At 38.9% G+C, this 25,666-nt stretch overlaps 1 protein-coding gene across 1 annotated transcript in view; it reads left to right on the top strand.

Moving 5' to 3' along the window:
• The window catches only part of MED12L (mediator complex subunit 12L), a 316,215-nt gene that overhangs the window by 267,344 nt on the left and 23,205 nt on the right, over positions 1 to 25,666 (top strand). The window contains exons 29-40 of the mRNA XM_024131828.2: positions 2,103 to 2,291; positions 2,926 to 3,000; positions 3,117 to 3,307; positions 4,363 to 4,524; positions 6,462 to 6,573; positions 8,775 to 8,864; positions 9,925 to 10,034; positions 10,256 to 10,391; positions 11,193 to 11,354; positions 13,215 to 13,577; positions 15,320 to 15,476; positions 18,773 to 18,984. Of these exons, the coding sequence (XP_023987596.1) occupies positions 2,103 to 2,291; positions 2,926 to 3,000; positions 3,117 to 3,307; positions 4,363 to 4,524; positions 6,462 to 6,573; positions 8,775 to 8,864; positions 9,925 to 10,034; positions 10,256 to 10,391; positions 11,193 to 11,354; positions 13,215 to 13,577; positions 15,320 to 15,476; positions 18,773 to 18,984 (1,959 nt within the window). The remainder of the gene's footprint in view (positions 1 to 2,102; positions 2,292 to 2,925; positions 3,001 to 3,116; positions 3,308 to 4,362; positions 4,525 to 6,461; positions 6,574 to 8,774; positions 8,865 to 9,924; positions 10,035 to 10,255; positions 10,392 to 11,192; positions 11,355 to 13,214; positions 13,578 to 15,319; positions 15,477 to 18,772; positions 18,985 to 25,666) is intronic.

The following is a 25,666-nucleotide window of genomic DNA, read 5'->3' as shown; positions in this document are numbered from 1 at the left end:
CTCCCTTCCTTCCACTCATTCATTTCTTTTCATATAGGTTATAATATACTGTCCTCAGTTATTTTCATGTTCAAATTATCCCACATTTGTCCAGTGTGAATCTTTTCATGCTGACTCTTGTGTTATTTTGACACGTCTCTCTCTCTCTCTCTCTCTCTCTTTTTTTTTTTTAATAACAAGTATTTTCTTACTTTCTGGCCTATGTTATACTTCCCTGCCCCAGACCTGGAATTACTCATTCCTTCATGGAACCCTGGTTCCATTTAGTAGAGGATGGTATTTAGAAACCAAGATCCGAGCACTATGTGTGCTCATTGCTATGCGCAATGTGTGTTCATTGCTTCTAGGCCCTTTCAGCAGACAGATCTGGGGGAAAAAAACATCCATGTACATAAATGTGTATGTGTATAATCACGAGTTTATACCGATACCTCCAATTCCAATCAAACTGCACAAATTTTTGTGTGCATTCCCTCATTCCATATTAATACCGCCTTCTTCCACAGTAAGAACCCTGGCTACCAATAACATCAACCATTTACTCATTGGTTGAATTCTACAAAACACCTGAAGTAGTTTCAGAATTACTACACCTATACCACTATGAAAAACCAGCCTACTAAAAGGAGTTGAGGATTTGTTTGTAGCTCTTTTTTCCCTAAGCATTTACGGTATTACGTTAAAAAGTTATTTGACCTTTCTCTTTCAGCGTGGATATGTTATTCACTTGAAATAGAGTTGATTTCATTTGGTTTTGTTTGTGTTCGGTTTAGATTTCTTTTTCTACCCTAGCTCTGTCTTTAGAGTAACATACTTCCAAAGGTCAAGGAGCAATAGTGTGTATTCAGAGAGATGTACATCTCCCTCCCTCATCTTTTCTACCCTGGGTTCCTCCCTGCCCTAGGTGATCAATTTCATTATTTCTGGTTTTTCTTTCCATTTTTTATTAAATTCTCCTTCCTTCTATAAAAAGGCCTACCATATATCTCTTTTTCGCTTTGCTATAGATATAATGTTGACAGGGTCATGTTTTTCTTAAGGTATACTGTAACCATGGTAAAAGTTAGCTATTAGTCATACAGATGTTGAGAGTGTACTGAGCTGTGCATTGGTTTCTAACTGTGGGTACACATTGGAGTCACCTGGAGAGTTTAAAAAAATTTTTGATGCTTAAAAAATTGCTGATGTCTGGGTAGCATTACCTGAGATTGATTTAATTGCTCTGATATGGGGCCTGGGTTTGGAAGTTTAACAAACTCCCCAGGTGATTTTAATGGACGGCCAGCAATGAGCCACTGATGAAGTGTTTAAGAAACAGGTTTCATCAGAAACATACCTGGGTTCAAATTTGGCTCTAGTACTTCTGATGATTTCTTACCCCATTTAGTACAAGAATTTGCCTTTGAAAAAATGACGAGGAAAAGCTGTTTAAAAGAAGTTTAATTTGGTGGAAACTCCCCAGAGGTCAATTAGCCATATGCATCAATAGCCTTAAATTTTTGCTCTCCTCCTTGACCCAGCAATTGCACTTCTATGAAATTATCCTAAGAAAATAATTGTACAGAGAATAGATGTGCACAGATATTTATTTACAATGGTAACATTATTCATAATGATATCAAAAAAGGAAGACAATTTTCTAAATGTTATACTATGTCCTATCTATTCAGTGGAATATATTATAGTGCATTCCCTAAAAATGAAGAATACATATTATAATATAGAATCACTACTGTTACATAGCAAGTTAAAAAAAATGATTACAAAACATTACTTAGAGCAAGGCCTTATTCTCCGACTGAAAACACATACCAGTATTTTCTTTATTTAGCTTTTTCTGCCCCCGCTTTTTTTTTTTTGCATTTCTTTTTTTGCATTCCTTTTTAAAAATTTTCTATAACCAAGATTCTACTTTGTATTTTTAAGAAGTCAAAGTACTAGAAAATTTGCTTGTAAGCCTTTTCCCTCCCACTTCTCCATCTCATGTTTTTTAAATTGGAAGATTCCTGTCCGCTTTCTATTGTGTACCATGAGTTTAGTACATATCGCGCATACACATTGAAAGTCTCTGCCTCTCAATATAACTGCCGCATTATTTTTAGGAATGGGTAGGAGAACATTGCTTAAAAGAACCTGAAAGATTATGCACAGACAAAGAACTTATTTTGGACCCTGTGCTCTCAAATATGCAAGCACAGAAATTATTGCAGCTGATCTGTTATCCTCATGGCATTAAAGAATGTACAGAGGGGGACAACCTACAAAGACAGCACATCAAACGCATTCTTCAGGTGAGCGATAATAGTGTAAAGACTGTTTTTGTCATTTGACACATTCTTTGTGTTTATAGCGAGAGTTACTGCGCCTCTTTTTTTTTTTTTTTTTTTTTTTTTTTTTGGTCATTGCCAAGTAATTCTTAACTTCAATGAATTCTCTTTCTGGGATTTGAAAAATTGGAATTTTTATTCCCCCAATTTTCTGTTTTGTGTAATTGCCACACTTTATTGCTTGGTAGTACAGATACTGCAAATTGTGTATAACCATTATGTAAATATTGATATGTTAAGTCAGTACTGTGTTTACATGAGAAATAAGCTTTGTAGAGGGGCTGTCTTAAGTATATTATTAAAAAAATATCGAAATCATTTTTTTATGTGGTTGGTTAGGTAGATTTTGGGAGAAGAAATGTTTGTCTTATTCATTTACAGTGCCTAGCTGAGTAAGGCACATTATTTTAATGTTCCTGTTTATTTCGTTGTGTCTATAATGAGCGTATGTAATAGACTTGGAAGCCTTTTGATTCATATAAATCCCTTTATTATATGTGATCATTCCTCTGTTTCTTGAGAAAGAGAATAGTGCAAGGAATTATTATATTTTAAAACATGTTCAATATTCTTAATGTGTTAACTCCATTTTCCCCAGAATCTTGAGCAGTGGACACTGAGGCAGTCCTGGCTGGAACTTCAGTTAATGATCAAACAGTGCTTGAAGGACCCTGTGAGTATATATTGAAAGCGTGTATGTGTATAAAATTTTATGAAATGCAAAACCACGTTGGTGTTTGAGGACAAAGTAAAACACATGCGTGCTGGTTTTCTCACGTCTAACTCCAGGGCTCTGGTTCGGTGGCTGAAATGAACAACCTACTGGACAATATTGCCAAGGCAACAATAGAGGTATTCCAGCAGTCGGCCGACCTGAACAATAACTCTTCTAATTCGGGTATGGGCCTCTTCAACCCAAACGGGATTGGAAGTACCGATACGAGTAGCACAAGACAGAATGGAATAAAGACATTTCTAAGGTATTTTTTTCTGTAGTTTTATGAGGCTATCATTAATTTTTCAAATGTAACCGTACATTTTATTCTCATAATGCAGTTATTTTTTTCATAAAGCTGCAGGATTGTGAAGAAAATAATTACTTGTAAGTGTCCGTTATCATTATTTAATATGTTAAAGGGCCATGCTGCTGGGGTGGGTGATATCTTAGTGTTCTAAATATTAGATTGAGCAGGCCCCGGCTCCTTGGAACCACAGATGACATTCAGGACAGAAGAGTTTCTCAGTGTGCCCTGAGGCTGCTCTATTCCATGGTATTCCTAATATGTTTATTCCTAATAAACACTCTTTCTGCCATCTTTTTTTTTTTTTTTTTTTTTTTTTTTTTTTGCGTTACGCGGGCCTCCCACTGCTGTGGCCTCTCCCGTTGCGGAGCACAGGCTCCGGACGCACAGGCCCAATGGCCATGGCTCACGGGCCCTGCCGCTCCGCGGCACGTGGGATCCTCCCGGACCGGGGCCTGAACCCGCGTCCCCTGCATCGGCAGGCGGACTCTCAACCACTGCGCCACCAGGGAAGCCCTGCCATCTTTATTAATTGGCAGTTTTGCTCAAATGATAATCACAAAAGGCAGATAGACCTGTATTTCATCATTTAGGTGTAATATATAACTAGTGAATTTTGAACCTTTAAAAATTGGTCATTTACATGCTTAAACATAATCAGAACATTTCATATTTTAACCATGACAGAAAAATATATCTCTTGTTAGACAAAAGGACTGTTACTGCTCAGAGAGCCAGAATCATAGAAAAACACTTTTCTACATTAAAAAAAAAAGTTTAGTTATAGTATCCTCTCAGAACCCCACCTTTTATTGCTTTCCATAAGCATGATTGAAAAGTGTGTGCAAATGTCTGGTATTTGGCAAGAGGAAAGATAGTATAGGAGTAAAAGGGGGAATGTTAGAATAATCTGTGTCTTGTGCATAAAAGTTATGCTCTGGAGTTTCTGTTAGAACCGTGAGAGCAGAGTAAAAGGATGCCTCCTTGGGTATAACATCTTTTTCTGATTTTAGTTCCTCTGAACGCAGGGGCGTGTGGCTGGTAGCCCCCCTAATTGCTAGGCTGCCGACTTCTGTGCAGGGAAGAGTGTTGAAAGCTGCTGGCGAGGAGCTGGAGAAGGGACAGCACTTGGGTTCTTCTTCAAAAAAGGAAAGAGACAGACAAAAACAGAAAAGGTACGTCTGGAAGATGTGTTTCTATGTGAGAATTTAAAGAACAGTCGAGAAAATCCAATCTTCTACAGATGTACAGGCTCATTGTACTCAGAGTCCATTGAAATTTCATCTTTATATGGAACTGAGACTATTCTGTTGGACAAATCTCTGTTCCTCAAAGATCCCAGATTATAATACTTAGTACACTAGCTCTCAATTCTGCCTGTGTACCCTAATCACTGCTACACTATTAAAAATACCGACTTCAGACCTGCTGAATCAAATCTGGATATCCACTTGGTCCCTGTATTCAACAGTTCTTTTGTTGTTGTTGTTTTTCTTGGTATTTAGGTACTTCTGCTTAAATTTCATAGAATAATTTATGATTCTGTCATGCTGGACCCTGAAATAGTCACTAATCTTTTTAACATTTAGGACTCTTGTTCTAGACTAGATATTAACTTATAAGCCTCCAAATTGAATGTTTTTTAAATTTTATGCCCTAGAAAAGGTTTCAAGTAATTTTGTTGGAAAACTGACCGTGTTACTGAGAAAGAACATACGCACACTCTAATGTGAAACCACGATGAATGTAGTGCCCCGGGAGTAAAAGGAAACTCCTAACATTGAAAGACAAAAATTCTGAACATACAGGTTTCTTGCCCCCTAATCAGTAATATTTTTTAGTAGCTGCCATTTACTGAGCCCTTATGAAATGTCAGTCTCTGTATAAAACTCATGATACACATACGTGAAAATCTCACAGCAATCATATGTGATAGGTGCTCTCATTATGTCCTTTTCAAAAGATGAAGAAACAGAGGCACTGAAAGGTTAAGTAAATTTCTCAAAGACACACAGCTAAGGAGGTGTAAAGCTGGCGTTGAAACCCAGGTGGCCTGGCCTCTGAGTCTGCGCTCTCCTTTCTTAACTGAAGAATTGATACCTTTTGGTGTTGACCTAGCTTTGCGTGTATGCTGTTTGGTTGTTTTGTCATCTTTGCCAGTATTTATTAATCAACCAGATGACTCAGTTTTAATTCTCAAAGTCGATTTGCTAATGGGTGAGGGCATGTACATTGCCACACTTCCCACAGGGAGCAGAGATGGTGTGTCAGAGTTTGAAGATGGCTCTTCCCAAGTGAGTCTCTCTCAGCTCTGCCGGTGTAAGATGAAGCAGATTGAAGTATTTTGACCTTGATCTCATTTTAAGAAATTTTCCTTTCCGGTGTGGCAAAGTTAGTCTGTCAGTATGCTTTGTTAGTTGTTCCTGGTCATGGAAGAAGTAATACTAAAATGACAATTTAAAATGGATTTTTTATCAGATGTCTTAAAACCACTTTACAAGTGGGATGTGGCAGAGCTGTGCACTAGCTCACTAGCAAGCATTCTGGTTTTGGAGTCCTCAGACCTCAGTGTGCATCTTACTTAGCTCTACCCATACCCAGCTATTTGGTCTTGAGAAATGTGCTGAAAAACAAAGCAAGCAGAACAATTGTATAGGCCTATTTCCTGGACCCTAAAATACGGATATTGTGTAAGAGAAGTTTCAAATTTTCTCATTTTATTCTGTGTATAAAGTGATACTCCTCCTGATGTGTACCTTTAAATTCAGTTTACTGAATTTACTGATAGAAATTTTTACTGATAGAAACTACACATTCTCTCCTCCCTGCACCCCCCGACACACTCATATGCAGTACGAATTTATGCTAGTTTGCGAATTCCTTCGAGGGCAAGAGAACATATTAAATTATTTAGAAGTATTACAGTGACTTTTAACCATATTAGTTAGAGATATGATTTAACTTTTCAAGTAGTCCTGGCTATTTACTACTCCCCTCCCTTTTGTAACAGTAGAATAAATAAGAGCCAACAACCCAAGGGCAAGACATCAATGTTGCACATGAAGTAATCCTTCCTTTCTAACTAGGTCTGCTATTATTACTTCCTTTGTAGTATGTCTCTTCTGAGTCAACAGCCATTCCTCTCACTGGTCCTTACCTGCCTTAAGGGACAAGATGAACAACGAGAAGGCCTCCTAACATCTCTGCAGAATCAAGTTAACCAGGTAAAGTACAGTAGAATATTGAGCCAGGCAGGTATTTTCCTAATGGCATTCATTTGTTTTCCTTTCAAATACTGCCCTTAAAATAAGGGCACAACATGTTTTGATTAGAAGCAGGAAAACACCATCCATGCCCCGTTCTCCTACCTGGCATTCTAGTCACCATGAGATTAACAATAGTATAATATTAATTATGTGTTGGGTGAATGTCTGTAGACTATAAAAGTAACATTTTGCAGATTGCACATAATTTTGTCATATCTGCTCCTCTCCTGACCCTGCCTCGTGGGAGAGGTCCTGGAGCAATCTGTGTTGCAGGGGGCATGGCAGTATGACAAAGGGACCTCTCTCCAGTTCCTCTGCTGGGCTTCCATGTAGCAGACAGCGTCTCAGCTTGAGCTATGTAGGTTCAGAAACTCAATTTTACTTCAAGAGCCAGACTGATGCTGGTCAAGTGCACAGGATACTCATGTATAAATCAGAAGGCATTTTGGTTCATTGACAAAGACTTTGGCATTTGCCTTTCCACCAGTCACAGTTCTCCTGGTCACTATTCAGAGCACTTATATCCTGTGTACTGCAAGGAAACTGAGTGATCAAAGTGGAATTAGAAAGTGTAGAATGGAGCAGAGTGGGTAGATTTGGTTATATGGGATGTTTTATCCTGCGGTAGCATCTAATGGAGACCTCCCGTGGGGCTGTGATTCTATGACACCGTGTCTTCTTGTACGGTACTGGATGAACATGAACAAGACACTTAACTCATTTGGTCCTCTTGTCATCCGCTACCTTTTGGATATGTGAGACTTATTCTCTAGACAGCCGCCAGAGTGATCCTTTTTAAGTGTAAACCACATATTTTTCCAGTGCCCCCAATGCTGCAGTGTTTCTTACTATACCTAGAATAAAACTTCCCGGTCTAGGCTTATATGGCCCTCCATGATTGGGCACTGGCTCCCACCTCTACCTTGTTGCCCGCCCGTCATGGCCTTGCTCACTCCATTCTGTATGCAGAGACCATGTTACTGTTCCTTGAACTTGCCAAGCAAATTCTTACTGCAGAGCCGTTGCGTGTTTTCTCCCCTTCCCTGGAAGTTATTAGCGTGGCCAGTCCCTCACTTCCTCAGGTCTCTGCTCAGATGTCACCTCCTTAGTCCTCCCCCGGCCTCCCGTCCCCACCCCCCACCAATCACTCTCTAAAAGTAGGACCACAGTCATTCTCTATCCTCTTGCCCTGGTTCATACCACTTGTTCCACTTATTTTTATTTGTCCTGCTCTCAGAATGTCAGCTCCATGACAGCTTGTGTGTTTTGTTAACTGCCTTGTACCCTTCACCTGCCTTGGGGGAGGTTCATCCATATCTTTTGATGATATTTGGGAAGTGCTGTCCTTTTACCATGAAGTGTACTTACAAATCATCTCTTGGGCTCGGTTACTTCTGCATATGACTCATTTCAGCTCTTTTGAGATGATTCTCATTAGGTGCCGTATTTCAGAGCATGGCAGTATGGGTTTGTTTGGTTTTTTTTTTGTTTATATCCTCTGATTCTGGGTGTTCCCCACTTGTGGTTTGCCTTTGCTAAGCAACCCTTCCCTTCCCAACATTTGTCTGAATCAGTGAGGAAGCAGTTACTTAATAAACTGATATGCCACTGATGTCCAAGATGTCATATTTTTCAAAATAGCTTACAATATCTTTATCAAGGAAGACAAGTTTATAAACTAGCAAGCTTTCAATGAAACATCAGCATAATACTTTTGCTAGGATTCACAGCATGTCCCTAGAAATCTAGGACAAGACTGATATAAAATGTAATTCTGTCTGTCTTTATCTTTATACTTATCTTTATAAGACCAGTTTAAGGGTACATTTTAAAAATAATCTTTATTTTTGTTAGTGCTTAACTTGATGACCCTCTAAAGCATTTTCTAAGGCTTAGTAACAGGACATGTAATTAGATAAGATTTTTCTTAACAGGGTACGTAATTAGATACCAAACAAAGAAATAGCCAGATTTCTGTCTGCACGGAGGAAGGGGAGGAAAGCAAAATTTTATTTTCCCCTTGGTTTTTAATTTATTAAACTAAGAAGTTGTTTTTGACTGTCAGTAAAAAAGCTCAATTTAACTTTAAGTATGAGAAAAATCTGATTTAACAGGAAAAGCAAGTTTTGGGGGTTGTTTTCATTCATTTTCTGATTTAGATTTTAAGTAATTGGAGAGAAGAACGGTACCAAGATGACATAAAAGCACGACAGATGATGCACGAGGCATTGCAGCTCCGCCTAAATTTGGTAAGAGATGCTTCTAGTGTTTTCCCTTCATCACACTTATCTAAATGTGAAAATAACTCCAGCTTTCCACTCCTGCTCTAGTCACAGCTTCCATTACAAGGTGAGGCCTGCTGTTTGCTCTCTCTACTACTTCCTTGTCTCTCACACCTTCTGTTTTCCTGACCACTGTCCTTCCTGTCTGGCCTGGCTTCTGGACAGCAGTAGGTATTTTAGGCATTGCCTTCCCTTCTGCACCTCACCCCCAGTGAATCTCTCTCTCTTTTCCATCTGTGCCAAGAGTAGGTCTTAGAGAACTACTAATTTGAGATGTGTTCGCTTTTACCATTCTTGCTTAAAAACTGTATTAAAATGTCCTTTAAGGCAAAATTTTATCAAACTTTCCATCCAATTGGTCATAAAGACAAATCCCACAGGGAGGTTTTGTAGGAATTTAAAATTCCTTGCCCACTGCACATTCCTTTGACTTTTCCTTTTTTCAGTGTACAGCCCAGTTAAAAGCGACTCTGGAAGATGGCTTGCCCGATATTTGATATTAATTCCCACACGTGAACAAGCAGTCCTGGGGGCCAAGCCTCCCGCTCATCTTTACTTCTGTGTCACTGCCTATTTCCAAGTGTTATTATAACAACAGGCTTAGATTCAATAGTAACTGACAACACAAAGTTGTAGATAATTGAGTCACGCGGTTTTGATCTATTCAGCTTTAATTCGATGAAAATTACATCCTGAAACTGGAGATCATGAAATTTAGGAACAAAAGAAAGCTAATTCTACTAGTATGTAATTCATGTTGAGGACATGTCTACACTAGAGAAACCCTTTCTTTTATTTTTTTATTTTTATTTTTTTTTTTGGAATGACCAGTTCCTGTTCTAATGGAACCAAAAAGAGTGGCAAATATATAGCTAGGTGAGAGAGAAGACAAGGATAATCCATAAACTAGAGCACCTTTTAAAAAAAATTTTTAAACCAATCAAAATTTGGTTGCATAAAGTGGTGAGGGTGGTATTTTCTCTGTAACACCGTGCATATTTTTTCATTGTATTTTTTTATGTGCAAGGTGGGAGGAATGTTTGACACAGTGCAGAGAAGCACCCAGTGGACGACAGATTGGGCCCTTCTCCTCCTTCAGATCATTACTTCTGGAACCGTCGACATGCACACTAACAAGTATGTTCTTATTCATTTCACACTGATTTTGCTGCGTGCGTGTGTAGTGAAGGCTTTGATATACTGACTACAGATTCTTGCACATCGTATATTCTTAGGTACCACTAATAATTCTGTGCCTTCAATACAAATTTAATAATAAAGAAAAATAAATAAAAATTTGACAGTTAAGAGTGTCTTGGTTTTGCTTTAAGGTGCACATGTTTTCTTTCTCCTCTTAGTGAATTATTCACAACAGTTCTTGACATGCTGGGTGTTTTAATCAATGGAACGCTGGCCTCTGACCTATCAAACGCATCCCCAGGGGGATCTGAAGAGAACAAACGCGCATACATGAACTTAGTAAAGAAACTGAAAGTAAGTTTGTGACCTGCTTTTATATGTGAGTTCTCATTGTTTATGGATTTGTTATTTAGTGCATCTTATTACTCCTTAAATTAGATATTATTTATTGCATTCAACTTCATGTAATGTGATTATTTTGCTCTTTGCTTTACCTCAGCTTCCCAGTACCCAAAAGTTATAAGTATATATAACTTGGAGATTTTTCTTAAAATAATTATATTCATAAAACATTTAATTTCTTAAGGAACTTTAGAAATCCCTTATCAAATGTATAACCAAAATGCCAACATTAGATTTAGGATAATTTGGCCTTCGACTGGCAACATGCCGTTGAAAAATAAACATTTGCATTGATATTTCTAAATTCAATTCATTTGACTAGCCACTAACACAGTCTTTGAAATAAACTGAAAGCAAACAATGCAGGAAAAAAAAATTAACATACCCGATGACCTTACTAATAAAATAACCAATCGTTACCTTGAGGTCTGACCCTGGATTGGGGAACGTGTTCCGTGCTGCAGCTCCTGCCTTCTGGTTGCAAATACGACTGGATTTTTGTCGTTTCAGCACTCTGATGTTTGTTGTGTAACAAGGGTGTCTTTATATGTGTTCTGTTTTCTACTTAAATAGAAGAAATGAAACATACTCACCACTCTCAATGAAAGCTGCCCCATAGACCGTCTTCAAGGTTAAAGAACATTCCAGCTATAAAAAAGGAAATGGAACTTCCTTCTTGTTAACTTTTGCCTTTATTGTAATTTCTGTCTTACTTCTCTCTCCCCCCTTTTTTTTTTTTTTCTTTTTTTTTAGAAAGAGCTGGGAGACAAGCGGTCAGAAAGTATTGACAAAGTTCGACAGTTGCTACCTTTGCCAAAACAGACATGTGATGTCATCACTTGTGAACCTATGGGCTCCTTGATTGACACAAAAGGAAACAAAATTGCTGGATTTGACTCTATAGACAAAAAACAGGCAAGAGTAAATGTTTGTTTCTTATATATAAAAATGCATGAACTTACAAAGACAAAATGCATTTTCTTGTCTTCCTATAGGGCATGTAAAACATCTTAACTTTATTGTTTCTTGATTTTTTAAAACATATCCTTGTCATTTAAATGCAACGGTTATTGGCATTATCATACAGATAATGATCTTTGAAGATCTTCATTTATAAAACTGTTCCTGAATTTAAGTGAATTTCTGAAGCCCACCAAGGGAAAAGTAAGTACAAACCTTAATGTTAAAAAAAAAAAAAAAAAAAAAAGCAGAAGTCAGGTTTGATTTTACTGCAGAACTGGAAACAGAATACGTTTAATAGATGAGAAAGTTTTTATTGGTAAAAGTCTTCATGTAGTAAGCTGTTTTGAGTAAACAAATTTTTTTAAAGTGATGGCACTTTATTTCCTTATCAACTGAACAATATTTAATGAACACTTGATTTATATGAGATATTAAACATGGTTCTCTCAAATATGAGAAGAGTGGTCAGTTACTCTTTCAATGAACATTGAGCAGCCACAGATTTCTGAGATGACAGGGATGAAAGACGGAGTTCCTACCCTTAAGAGGAAGTAGATGATTACAGTGTGGTGAGATTTGTGTGTCGTGGTACGGAGTGCTAGGGGAAGCTGCGAAGGAGCCAGCACATTCAGATGTGGGGTAGGTAGTCAGAACAGGATCCTTAGGAAAATTGACACTTGAATCATTTTGGAGGATTAAGCGTTAGCCAGGAGTTAAGGCAGAGTGTGGTACAGTCACAGGGAAGTGTTTGTGCAAAGGCATGAGAGACTGTAGCTTGTAGGCAAAATGTAGTGCTGCAGTAAATCAGAGCGCCCTGAGTGCTGGTACCCGCCCGGTTGTGGAGAGAGACAAGGCTAGAGTCAGGGGCAGGTTGAGTTTGCAGTGCTGGTGGGCTCTCCAGTGGTGACACATTTTGGATACATGGTCTCGGCACCCAGGAAAGAGCTCTAATGTCAAGACAGATATTAGGAAACAGTCAAAATACAGATGGTAAGTGAGCCTTGGTTTTGGATGAAGCCACCGTGGAAGAGTGTATGTAGTTTAGGAATAGGAGCATTCATTAAGTTATTCAAAGTAACTTGAGCAGTTATTTTCAGGGTCACTTGGAAGAAAAATTTTTTTCAGCTTGGTGTGCCAGGGAAAGGACCAAGGGACGGTGCCAATTAATGTTAAAAATAAGAAACTTTTATTTCCAGAAACAGAATAACATTTCTTCTTCTACACTCAGTAGAGATAAGCTTGAATTGAAGGTCTTTATTTGTACCTGTTGGTACAAGTTAATTCTGGAATAATATTACTTAACTATTCAGAGACGGCTCAGGTAAGTACCGAAAGGTGCCTGTATTGAATCAAGTCCAACCCAATTAGAGGTTGACTATAACTTGACTCCTAAGTTTTGTTTTATCTTAAAAACAATAGATTCCAAAGGTTTATAGTTCAATATAGGAAGATCAACTTTGCAGTGTTTTCTAGAAATTTTTTTTTTTTTTTTTTTTTTTTTTTTTTGCTAAAAAAAAAAAAAATGGAAAAAAAAGCCATTTACAGTAAAATATACTGTACTGTCTGGTGTCACATCCTGAACAGTGTGGTATAAAGGACCGTAGAACTGGAGTTAAAGGTCTGGATTGTAGCCGCTACTCTCAGTGATCTAGTGTCAGCCTGGACTCATCACTTAGCCCGTCTGCCGTGTGCTAGAGTTCTCTAAGGCCCCCACGAGGCAGAATGTTCTCTGAATCCATGTCCTAAGCAAGCCTGGCCTCCGAATCAGGCAAAGATCTGAGCATGTGGTCATAGCGCATTATTGCACCACAGGGTCTCCAGGTCTCCACGAAGCAGAAGGTGTCCCCGTGGGATTTGTTTGAGGGTCAGAAGAACCCAGCTCCTCTGTCCTGGGCCTGGTTCGGGACTGTCCGAATGGACCGGAAGGTCATCAAGTACGAGGAACAGCATCACCTCCTCCTGTATCACACACACCCCATGCCCAAGCCCCGAAGTTACTACCTCGAGCCGCTGCCCCTGCCCCCTGAAGAGGAAGAGGAAGAGCCTACATCTCCCATCTCTCAGGAACCGGAGAGGAAATCAGCTGAGCTGTCAGATCAAGGGAAAACCACAACAGATGAGGAGAAGAAGACAAAGGGAAGGAAGCGCAAGACGAAATCCAGCTCGAGAGTTGATGTGAGTATGGGAAGTAGAGAGAGGCTTTGGGCACGCTAGCGTCTCGTAGAACATTTACTAGTTCCTGAATTAAATCCCTAAGAAACATTCCTAAGCACAGTATAAGCCTATATGTAAGCTATCCTAGCGGCTCAGATGTCATCAACAGAACATCCTCTACTTTTCATAACTTTGTTTAATTTTAGGCTTCAATTGTGAATAATATTAATATTTCACTGTCTCACAAGTTCTCAAATTTGAAACTTGAATTTTTTGACCTATAAAATCTCATCCTTGTACATATTTTTATTATGAGGTGCCTAAAATATTTTTTGTATTTTGGACAGTTGATATCTATAGTAAATTAACATAGAAAACTCTTTGTTTTCCCTAGATAAAACCCCGTCTAATATGTCTAATAGGATGAGTCTGAGATTTCCTAGTTTACCATTCCATCTTACTCTCCTTTATATTCTACTTCTTTACCATATTTTCAGACTTTATAAGAAATAAAATAAACATAATTTAAAACAGTTTTACTCCTTGTTTCCCTGTTAGCCTTCCCTACCTAAAGCAACCTTTTCTGAAGAAAACAGAAATCTATGAGATGGTAATTTAGAAATAATTGTATAGAATTAACATGTAAAATAGCTTTCCATTTAAACTCACCTGAAAATATTTGAGAGGGAATTTGTGACATTTTTCTATAAAATTCGAGAGCGTTCTTGTTGTCCAGTGGAAGATATAGTCACAAGTTGTTGTTCAGTCATCATGACTAATTATTGTTATTGTTCACCTGTGTCAAAACCAAAACATTTTTTCCTAGCTGTTAGCTTGGTGATGAATATTATTCTAGAAATGACCACCATCGCTTTTGGATGCCACTTCAATGTCAGTGCCCTCTTCTCGTGTAGCCTTCCTACCAATATCCCTCTGTTTTGAAAAAGGTCCAAACTATTTTCATAAGGTTCAGACTGCCACTTCCCCGAGGCTGGGTCTCCTAGCCTGTCTATCCACATGGATGCGTTTCTGTTCTTTTCAGATGCTTTAAAAGACCTCAGACTCATCTCATTCCCCAAGTGCATCCTGGTCATGTCCCTTTCTCCCAGACTTTTCCTGAAGCTGCCTCTTTTCAATCGGGTATATTGCAGGGAACTGAGCTTTTATTTTTCCTTCATCCTTCAGGGCTAGAGAAGGAGGAAATGAGGCATTCAGGTGTGATCCTTAGGGGCTTTGCAGTTGCTCTAAGGAAGAGAAAGCCCTGGGCAAGGAGTGTGGTGAGGGGCGGAAGGGGACAAGATGGAAGGGGAGTCTGCTTCTTTAGAGTGCTGTACTGAAAGTTGGAGCTAAGACACTGTCTAGGCTGGAGACTGGTTCCGAAGTCCTGTGGGCCTTTCTGGCTAATTCTCATCCAGGTACAAGGTATCAGGAAAGCCTTGTAAGATGCAGTGAGCGGGAGATTCAGCCACTGAAGACGCTTTCTCGGCTGTGGGTGATGGTCAATACTGGTGTTCTAAGTGTGCTTTTAGTATTTTAAACACAGAGTGCAGAAAAGATCCTTTTCCATCTTCCCCTACTGTAGCCAAGTACATTTTAAGTCAAGGAAGAGCTTTAATGTAAATGAGTGTTTTGCAGAGAATATGCTATGCTGACTGCTGCGATAGGAGCTCTCTCAAATCGTGTGATGGGAGGAATCTGCGGTAATTATCTCTGTGGCGTGTGGAGCTAAGTAACTTTTTCTTTTCTTTAACCCTGCGTTGAAGGAGTATCCACAGAGCAACATGTACCGAGTGCCTCCCAACTACTCACCCGTCTCCTCCCAGGTGATGCATCACCCACAGTCCACCTTGTGGGGCTACAACCTCATGGGTCAGCCTCAGCAGCCCGGCCTTTTCCTTCAGAGCCAAGCTCTCACTCCAGGTACGTGAAGACGGAGCGTAGTCGGGGGACTCCGAGGTGAGAAATAGCTTGGGGTTCTCTTTGCTTTTAAACTGAGACCGCCACGCAACTTGCACATTTCCAGAAGTGAGCGCTCAGTGCACATGTCTGTAATTCCCTCCACTCAAGGTGTTTTTTCCTTCTTCTAAAATTTCAGTTTCAGTGACTAGTTCATGTGCCGCTTTTGGAATTTTCATCCAGTGTCAGAAGGAAATTAGCAGCTGATGCACATCTCAGCTATAAGATATAAAGTTGACAAAGTTTTCTGTTGTGAAATTTGCGTGTGCTTTTATCAGATATAATTCTTACCAGCGTTTTGAAAGATTAGACACTATCGTAGTGTCTTTTATTGTTTCCTCATGTTATAACTTTTAAATTGTTTACACCACGAAGGAGCTCAGAAATTTGGTGCAGCAAATAGATATCAGTAAGAAATCCTACCATATTCACAGTAAATGTTAGTATTGCTTTGATTCGAGCCCAAGTAGATTTTATATCTAAGGATTATCAGAATAAAAAAGTCTCTTAATTAGAAATGAATTTAATTTTTTCTTTCTAAATGAAAGTTTGCCTGTTTCTGCGAAACAGTTTATTTTGAGATCTCAACCTGCCTTTTGTTAGGATGTGACATTCTAACAGATAATAATTTTTCCTTATTGTGTTCTGTATTATATTGTGATCTTTATTGTAATTGGAGTAGGACATTTTGATTCTTGGCCTACTGTAGGGGAGAATCCGTATTTTGTCCTCTAAATCCGTGGTTAAGAGAGCTGGTCTGGGAGTTACAGTTCTGCTTCACCTCTGGCTCTACCACCCTCTTACTGTATCATCTCCACCTCCACCATGTCTTAGCTCCTCTGTGCCTCAGTCTGATCATCTGTAAAGTGGATATGCTCACATATAACCTCATAGTGTGGGTGATTCAATTATCCATTCGGCAGAATGTACTGAGCTTCATGCATCATGTGCCAGATCCAGTTTTAGTTGTTAGGGTATTGCAGTAAGGAAAATGGATGAAAATGCTCATTCTTTCTTTGAAGGATGAAATAAGTTTTATATTACATACCAGACGAACACACATATATAATTTAAAGTGAGTTTTAAAAAACATAGCATTTAGAAGATAGCCTGACACAACAGACAGGTTCAGTGAGTGATCGTAACGTATCCTACCCCAGGGCTTTTGCGCGTGCTGGCTCCCTCAGATACCTGCGTGCTCACTGCCTGCTTCCTTTGGGTTGAGGCCTGCACTGACCACCCTGTTTTAAACTGTAAACCACACCCTTTCCCTGCCCCCTCTGCTCCCCTCCTCTTCCTTCAGTTTCTTTCTAGCATCGGCACTTGTTTTATAGACTCTATCTAAATTTTACTTACTTCCTGGTTTATTATCTGCCTTCTCCAGAACGTAAGCTCCATGAGGGCAGGTATTTTATCTGATGGCTCACTATAGTATGCCCAGAACTTAGAGAAGCGTCTGTCTGGTTTGTCGTGGGGTCTTAAAAATAGGTTATTGAGTGAATAGAATGTAGACGAAAAAAGAAAGAACAGACTAGGCCGTGGTAAATGTGGAAAATAATAAAGGCTCATCCTCTCTTTTGAATTTCTCTCTTTAATTCCAAAGTCCTTGTGAATTGAAGCATTTTTAAACTTTTTAGATATTGAAATCAAACACAAGGACTGTCTATAAACTGAAGGCTAAGTATTTTAAAAGGCACATACCCTTTTCCCCCTAGGATACTATAAAAGGTGTTTATAAGTTGAGGAACTTTAGGTATTAGGTAAGGCTTAGGTATCATGACATGTAAGAAAAAGAATTGAAGAAAACAATTTATGAGGATTTTACGTGTGTGAATTAATAGATTTTCATAAAGTTTTAAAACCTACGGAGTTGAGGAAGAGTATGTATCGTCTGCTTGCATTCATACATTCTTAAAAATGTAAAACAGTGCCCTTCCCCCCCACCCCCCCCACACACACGTCTTTAGCAAGCAATCTCTCTTTCTCATGTGTACACTCCAGGATGGTAAAGTTATAAGGAAATGCATGTGAATAATAAAGAGCATTTGGTGAGAGATGGGGAGAAAATTAGTTAGGTAAGACTATACAGAGGGCTTCAGCATATTTATTATATCTTATTTCTTTAGCTGACTCAGAGGTATAAGATTATAGAAAAGTGAGGAAAATTAGAAGACAGTAGATCATAGTCTAATCTTTAAAAAGAATGTCTCTTACTTATAAAATGAGTCAATAAAGTTGTATTAGTATATTTCCAATTCTTGCTTCAACAAAAGTTACCTTGTCATGTTGCTCAAATTGACCTCCCACTTTTTTCCAAACGTTCTTCAAAGGCTGCTGAATGACTTCATAAATCATATTGCTGATTGTGACGCTGAGTCTTAAAAAGAATGTGGGTTTTTCCAGTGATCAGTGTTGAAATGTTTGTTTCCGTCATGCAAGTTGGTTTAAAGAAAAAAATATAACATTTGTAAGGTATTTATATAGAAGTTTTCTTATTCCCGTACATTAAAGAATATAAACTACCTGGTGAGCGAAGGATTGGCACCTACTTGAAGCCAGTAAATATTGACATTTTCTTTCCTCTTAAAGGCATTTGGCAGATTCTAGATGCAAATATGTTAAGGTTTTCATTTGTTTCTTTAAGCTATAATTAATGTTTCTTGTTTATTTTACTTCTACCCTTCGAAAAAGATGTGTTTTGTCTTTAGAATCACGGTATTTGAAGTTTCCGAGCATTTCAGGTTTTTAAAGTATTGTCATGCCTCTCTACCAAAAAACAGGCATTTTTATTTTGCTGTGGTAAAGAAGCTTAAATACCGTGAACTTCAGAAGGGTTTAAAATTACAAAAGGGTCTCTATACCTGGCTTAGCACGCTTGATCAAATACCCCACGGAGGCAATACGTTCTGTGCAAGTAACATGTCCCCGGGGCACCTCGCATAATTTAAACCCCACATGATTCTGAAATTGGGCCGGTGACTCTGCATCTCGGGCGTTTCACTTTACCGACCGAAGTGGGCCCTCTGTGAAGTCATTCAAATATTATCATTCACTAGACATCACCCTCCCCATCGTTTGGAATTTATGCAACTCTTAGGGATCTTTGATATTTGTAGAGGGTGGGGCAGTGCCCTGCTTCCCAAGTGAGGGAAGCTCCTCAAGTGAGGCTCAGGAGGTGAGACTTCTGTGTTTTAATAAAATAAGGAAGACCTGTTGCATTAACATGCACAGAAAGCCCTTCCTTGTGGTTGCTTTTGTAGGCGGCTCCAGGTTGGACCCCGCGGGCTCCTTTGTCCCCACCAATACCAAGCAAGCCCTGTCCAACATGCTGCAGCGGCGCTCGGGGGCCGTGATGCAGCCGCCCTCCCTTCACGCCATCACATCGCAGCAGCAGTTGATACAGATGAAGCTTCTGCAGCAGCAGCAGCCGCAGCGGCTTCTCCGGCAAGCCCAGACGCGACCTCTCCAACAGGTTTGTCCAGAGCAGCAGTGTCCTCCCCCGCATTCCATCAGTTCCTCTAGCCAGGGATGAGACTGGGGATACGTGACAGGCTCTTGCCGCACTTGCATCCCCGTTTACCTGCGCGAGTGAGCGCACGTGTGTCTCTCTTGTACGGGTTGACGCACGCTTCTCCTGCCCCCCCTTGTATTTTACCGTTATCATGGATCAGATAAGAACTTGAAATGTCTTCGGTTCATTAAAAGTATGCCTTCAAACAAAAAGAAGAGCTCATGGTTTTCTAGTCACTTGCAAGCTGCAGGGCTTTTATCCTTGAAGTGACCTGCTCTGAGCACTCACCCCCTATTATAATTATCACCATATTCCGTACTCCTTTTAGCTCTACTTTCACGTATTATTATTTGACGTGTACTTTGAGGTTGTAGCTCTGAAGCCCTGATGTTTCCTAGGTTTTCTCCTATAGTGCCCTGTACCGCACAGACTCTGTTCTTAGTATAGACTTCACAAGATCTACAGTAGGCGAAGAATACACTACAAGCGACAGTCAGTACGTGGATATCTTTAACTCTTGATTTATATTGTTTCTATCTTTATGCCCTATAACCCAATTTTCTATAAATTTTAAAATGATAGTGATTGTTTAACATTGGTGGAAGTCACACGAAACTTAGTATAGACTCGTAAATAACCCCCACCGATCTGTACAAACATGTTAAAGTAAAACGAGGGAGGTGAGAATGCGACTTTTTCTTCCAGTTTTTCTTAGAACAGTTGCACCGTGGCGATGCTGATGATAGCCGCCAACGCGATGAGCGCGCGTCCTTTTTGCCAAAACACCGCTGAGAACTTTAATGTATTGATTGTCTTAGATCTCACAGCAACCCTGTGAGTGGGGTTCTTTATGATCCTCAAAGGAAGTAGCCAGTCGACAGGTGTATCCTGCTCTCAGAACAACCACAGACTTTCAAATTAGCAAGGAATTCTAATGCTTTTAAAAATATTCTTTGTACTTTGGCTAACTTTCTAGCCATATCTCCATTGTACAATTTATGGCACTTCTGCATGAAGTCCACTTAGTGATTTGGGGGATGGGAGTGGTAGGGCTAGTTATGCAGTCTTAAAAATGGTTCTTTTCCTTTTTTTAATTTATTATTTTTTTTAACCTGCGTCATAAGAAGGACGGGAGAGAGGAACCTAGTTTGAACCACATGAGAATACAAACAACTGTCACTACATGCTTGTCTCCCCCTGACCTCTCAGAGATTTTTGATCACTCAAACTCCCTGGGTGTCCGGAAACACGGGCCTAAGTTACTTCTTACACAGAAGTGATGAAGATTTGATTAAAATGCTTAAGAAGCCTTGATTTTTCTCTAAATAAGCAGCATGCTTGGAGTCATTTAAAACCTCAGTGGGATTTTAGCTCTTCTTGGGGATGAATGAAAATAAGTTACATCACTGTTTCAAATCCTTATCAAGAAAAAATTTACTGGAAGTCGAATAATTATTCTACTAGAATGAATTCAGTTCCCTTTTAAAGTAATTTAAGCCTAAGTAAAATTTACCTTCCAATAAGTAATGGTTATTTTTTCCTATCTACCTTTTTAATCACAAGGTAGAATTTGACTTATTAATAGCCCACTTTCAAACTCTTACTGCTGGATTCAGTTTTGAATTTCTCTAATTGGGCAGGAGCTCACTGTGTCATTTATAGGTGAAACACCTGTCCTCAGAAGTTCACTTCCTGACACAGGCCATGACAAGCTATTTCCCCTAAAGCAAAAAAAAAAAAAATTTTTTTTAAGGGGATTCAATAGAATAATCTTCACGTATTCAGAAGTATCCTTGCATGTTTGGAGAAGGTGGACTTAACGACCTAAAACGTCACTGTAGGACCCCATTACTCACAACACTCAAAAATACCTGACTCTATTCTTTCATACCATCTAGGGTTGTACTGCTTGTACCAATAGGAATTAACTGATAATGCATTCTTTTTTTTTAACTGATTCTTTTGTGGCAACTCTGTCACATGTTGGATTTTTCTTTTCTTTCCTTTTATCTTTCCTTTTTTTTTTTTTTTTTTCCCTTTTGAGAAGTCAGAAGTTCTCTCTTCAAGTAATATAAGCTCAACTTCGTAACAGTGATTGTACTGGCATACCTTGTTTTACTGTGCTTTTGCTTTGTGGCACTTCACAGATATTACACTTCTTACAAATTGAAGGGTTGTGGTAACCCTGCATTGAGCAAGTCTCGGCACTGTTTTTCCAACAGTATTTGCTCACTTTGTGTCTCTGTGTTACGTTTTGGTAGTACTTGCAATATTTCAGACTTTTTTATTATTATATTTGTTACGGTGATCTGTGATCAGTGATCTTTGATGTTATTACTATGACTCACTGGAGGCTCAGATGATGGTTAGCATTGTTTAGCAATGAAGTATTTTTTTTTTAATTAAGATGTACTTTTTAAAAGACATAATACTATTGCACACTTACTAGACTACAGTATAATTTAAACACAGCCTTTATATGCACCGGGAAACCAAAAACTTCAAGTGACTCTCTTTATTGAGGCATTCGCTGTATTGCGGTGGTCTAGAGCCAAATCCGCAATATCTCCAAGGTGTGCCTGTATAATAGTCACCTCTCCTTCTCCCCCCATATTCTTTCTTTAACTGGTGAAACTTGCTTTAGAGTTTCTGAAGGGCTTTCAGAAGCAGACATGTTTTTTTCTCCCTCACCATTCTTGAAGTGTTGGATAATTGAGAAAAATAGAATTCTTTAAAGGAAGAGAAATGCATACGTGGTGCAGTCACAGGATGGAGTGGTCCTCCATAGAGTAGATGAGATTTGTACGTAGCATCTGCTAGAGTGCCTGCCCCGAGGAGGTTCTGAGGGAAATGTTAGCCCCTCTCCTCTCTCCCAGTAGGTCATGGATTAATATACCTAGAATCTAGCTAAATATGGTATCGTGGCACAAAAAAATTCTCCTCGTGGTAATCTTTAAAAAATCTAGAATAAAGGCAGAATTATATGGACTATAAGGGATATTGATACAGTGTTCTCATATATGATTCTGGATGCAATTCGTTGTTTTTCTAGTGAGCACTGACCCACATCCTTCACAGTAAGAAATGTTGATTCAAATTTCGGCAATAGCGTTTTCTCGGGGTAAGTGCATACACAGAATGTGATTCTCTCTAGCTACATACAAACTTGTGGTTTGGTTTTTTTTTTTCTTTCAGTTTTTGGCTTCTTATAGAGAAGATGAAATAGGTATCATTTTCCTCCTTGTCCTACAAATTTTCTAATTACAGAATCCATTTTCTTAAATGTAGCAAACGTGTTGGAGAATTTCAAATTACTTAACCTTCAAAACTTATCTTGGAATTGTAGCAGCTGCTTTTAAAGACTGACCAGTTGCTCCAAGCCTTGGATGTGACTCTAGCTTCTCAGGCTGGTTGTACAGTGACCCCCGGCTGGCCCCCTCTTCTTAGGTCACGCATCGGGTCTTATAATACTTGGTATCATCTTTCCACCTACTGAGCAGAGGATAGAGATCTATGAGAAGTTTATTGAATGAATTCGTGTTTTGAGCAGCTATTTCCAGAACCCTGGAGCTTCTTAGTAGCCTTGATCCTTAGCAACCTGATTTTTATCCACAGACTCATCTCGTACCTCTTCCTCTGAGTGCTTCCAGAAACTTCTCCCAACAGCAACCTCTGCTGTGGTTGTTTTGAAAACCTAGATGGGGCAGAGAGGGCACAAATTCCTGAATTCTGGATACGTCTCAGACCTTGCAGAGTCCCCTTAGCCTCTTTACATGTAATGGACAGAGTTGATGTGTGTAGGAAGATCTAGCCTTAGATGGTGCACGACGAAAACTAGAGAACCATTATAGAATAATTCTAATTCTGCTGCAGAGACTGAGTACCAGCTTCAGTTGGTCATGAAATTTTCTTTTACGAACCGTCTTACATTTCCTTAGGAATGTATCAATAGTGTCTAGAAAACAGGTGCTAAATAGCATGGATATTGTTAGGTATTGCTAACCAAATTATTTGATGTAGTGACTGTTGTTATAGTCAGGTGTGTTTTCTTAACAGCTTTAGTGCATATTAACACGCACAGAGATGTTAGGTGAGGAAACTTGTTGTCATTTTTCTCAGTTATAGTCTTCATCCAAGGAAACAGAAATTCTACTCCCTCCGTTCCTTACTCAGTGTCCCTTATTTAAATGGGACCCAGGATAGTGATTTTGTCACCTTGCTGTGCCTCAGAGGCTCATCTGTAAAATGGAGCTAATGCAACATTTACTGCGCAGGGTTCTGTGAAATTAATGATTTCATGTCTGTAGCAGCCCTTAGAACGGCGGCTGGCTCAGAGTGTGTGCCTTACTTGTATGATTACACAAATTGTCCCTAATACGCTTGGTGTTCACTGGCCACCAGTAGAAGAGACCAAGAAAGAGGACTGTTGAATGTTGTTTCGTTTTCCTGATAGCCATTTTGGTTGCTTAGAGCAGTATGTTTTTACCGTCTAAATTCTGTGATACAAACTTCAGAGGGACTGATTCCCACTTCACTGTTAAAAATATCACTGTAATATTTTATTGTCCACATATCTATCCCATGAGAACTATCATAAAATATAGAATGTTGGTTATAATCATGCCAAATGCTGCTTAAATTGTTTTCCAGTCACCTTTTTCTTATATCTAATATTTTTCTTCTGACACAAGGTACTTTCTTCCCCTCCCCCCCCCCGCACCACCTTATCAGTATTCTAGAGAAGGGGCTTTTGAAGGGAATCTTAAGTTTTGACACAGGAAGAGAACTTAATTTTGTGCCTTGATTTGTGATATCACTTTATCCTGATTTCTCCCTTTCAATGCACAAAATCCTCTTGTGTTCTTTGTAATAATCAGTGCTAGACAGTTTATTTTGAGAGACCAGTGAAAGATAAAAGATACGTTTAGCTTAATTTGATTGAGACATATTTGGAAGAAAGCAATTGATTGTTGGCTACAGATTAATGAATCATAAGGATTTTCATTATTGTTAAAGAGGAAGATTTCTGACAGACAGAAATGATGTGCTCAGTTATAGCTGGTGGTTACTGGTAAGAACACTTGGTTATCTAACCATGGAGCAGGTGCCGTCATTGTGTATCCAAATAAAGGAATGACGTTAACTTAATGAAAGAACACTGACTGAGTCAGAGCCTTCCAGAGTCCTCAGCTCCTTGGCAACAGTGTCTCTGGAACATCCTGAAAGCATGCCTCTTGGGCTGATAAAGCTCATTTAAGTTGAGCAGCCATCCTTTTTGGTCTGGTAATTGATCTGCCTTCTGGATATGGTATCACCTTGGAATATCTGTTTCCTTTCTTTTGCTCTTTCCCTCCTACTCACCCTTTAGCAGTGTTTTTCAAACGTACAGGAATAGACAATAATATAGCAAACACTAATGTACTTACCACCTAGCTTTATTAAATGATAATGTTCGGCCACATTGGCTCTAGATCATTCTTTTATTAAATAAAACTTTACAGACATGGATGAGGCCCCTTGTCTCATAAAGATAAAGAGGTAATCACTATCATGAATTTCATGTTTTTCTTTCCTATGAATGTCTTTTATGTTTTTACTACATATTTTTGCATCCATGGACATAAGCATTATGTAGTATTACTTTCAGATTGGAAACTTTACATTATGGTAGTCTCACACGGGTATTATTGTTTTGTAACTTTTTTATTTTGACTAATTTTTAATTATATCTACTTTGTTATACTTGGTTTTATTTATTTGCTTGTCCTGGTTGGATACTCTTCCGTTATGAGTATAAACATTTATCCGTTCTGTTGAGGATCATTTCACTTACTTCCAGTTGTTTGTTACTGTTAACCGTGCTACAGTAGACATTTCTGTCCGTGTGTTCTGCACGTGCCGAGTTGTAGGGTACGTATGTGGAAGTGGAAATGCGGATTTAATTTCCAAAGTGGTGGTGATTCCCGTCGGTTATAAATGAACGTGTTTCTTTCCTCCACGTCCTCACTAACCCTTGATTTTGTCAGACCTTTATTTCCTCATTCAGAGCAGGTGAAATCGTGTTGTGTTACATCATTTTAACTTGCATTTTCGTATGACCTGTGAGTTTAGGCATGTTTTATAACTTTACCAGCAATTTAAGTTTTCCCTTCTGTAATTTTCCTGGTTCTATAATTTGAGCATATTTTCAAAATAATTTGGTTCTTAGTTGGTAAAGGTGTACAAAATAGACTTGTTGAAACAAATCTTGAGTTTTGACAAGAATCTTTAATGCATTTACTCAGAGAGTGCAATTTTCATACGCCTCAGTGACAAAATGAACTTAGGAGGACAAAAAACACTGAGCTAGTAAATATGTCCTAAACCCTGTCATTTTGTTCCTTGGGTGGAAACCGTGTCCAGGAAAGTAGATGCTCTGCTTATTACTTAATATCTGGTATTTCGCTGTTTACTTGAATGATGAGGAAGGCACCCATGTCGTTTGCTGAAATCATGATTGTGCAACTATAGTGATCTCGTAGATAGTGTACACAGCTTGATGTTTATGAACGGGGAGAAGATAGGGGTAGAGGGCTGAGAGAGTGAACCACTAGTACAAAGGTGGTAGTTGGATATAAAGACAAATGAATAGATGCAATGAATT

The sequence above is a fragment of the Physeter macrocephalus genome, chromosome 1 (genome assembly GCF_002837175.3).
Source record: "Physeter macrocephalus isolate SW-GA chromosome 1, ASM283717v5, whole genome shotgun sequence".
Classification (NCBI taxonomy): Eukaryota; Metazoa; Chordata; class Mammalia; order Artiodactyla; family Physeteridae; genus Physeter; species Physeter macrocephalus.
Note: the sequence above shows the minus strand (reverse complement) of the source record. Positions and strands in the feature narration are given on the sequence as shown.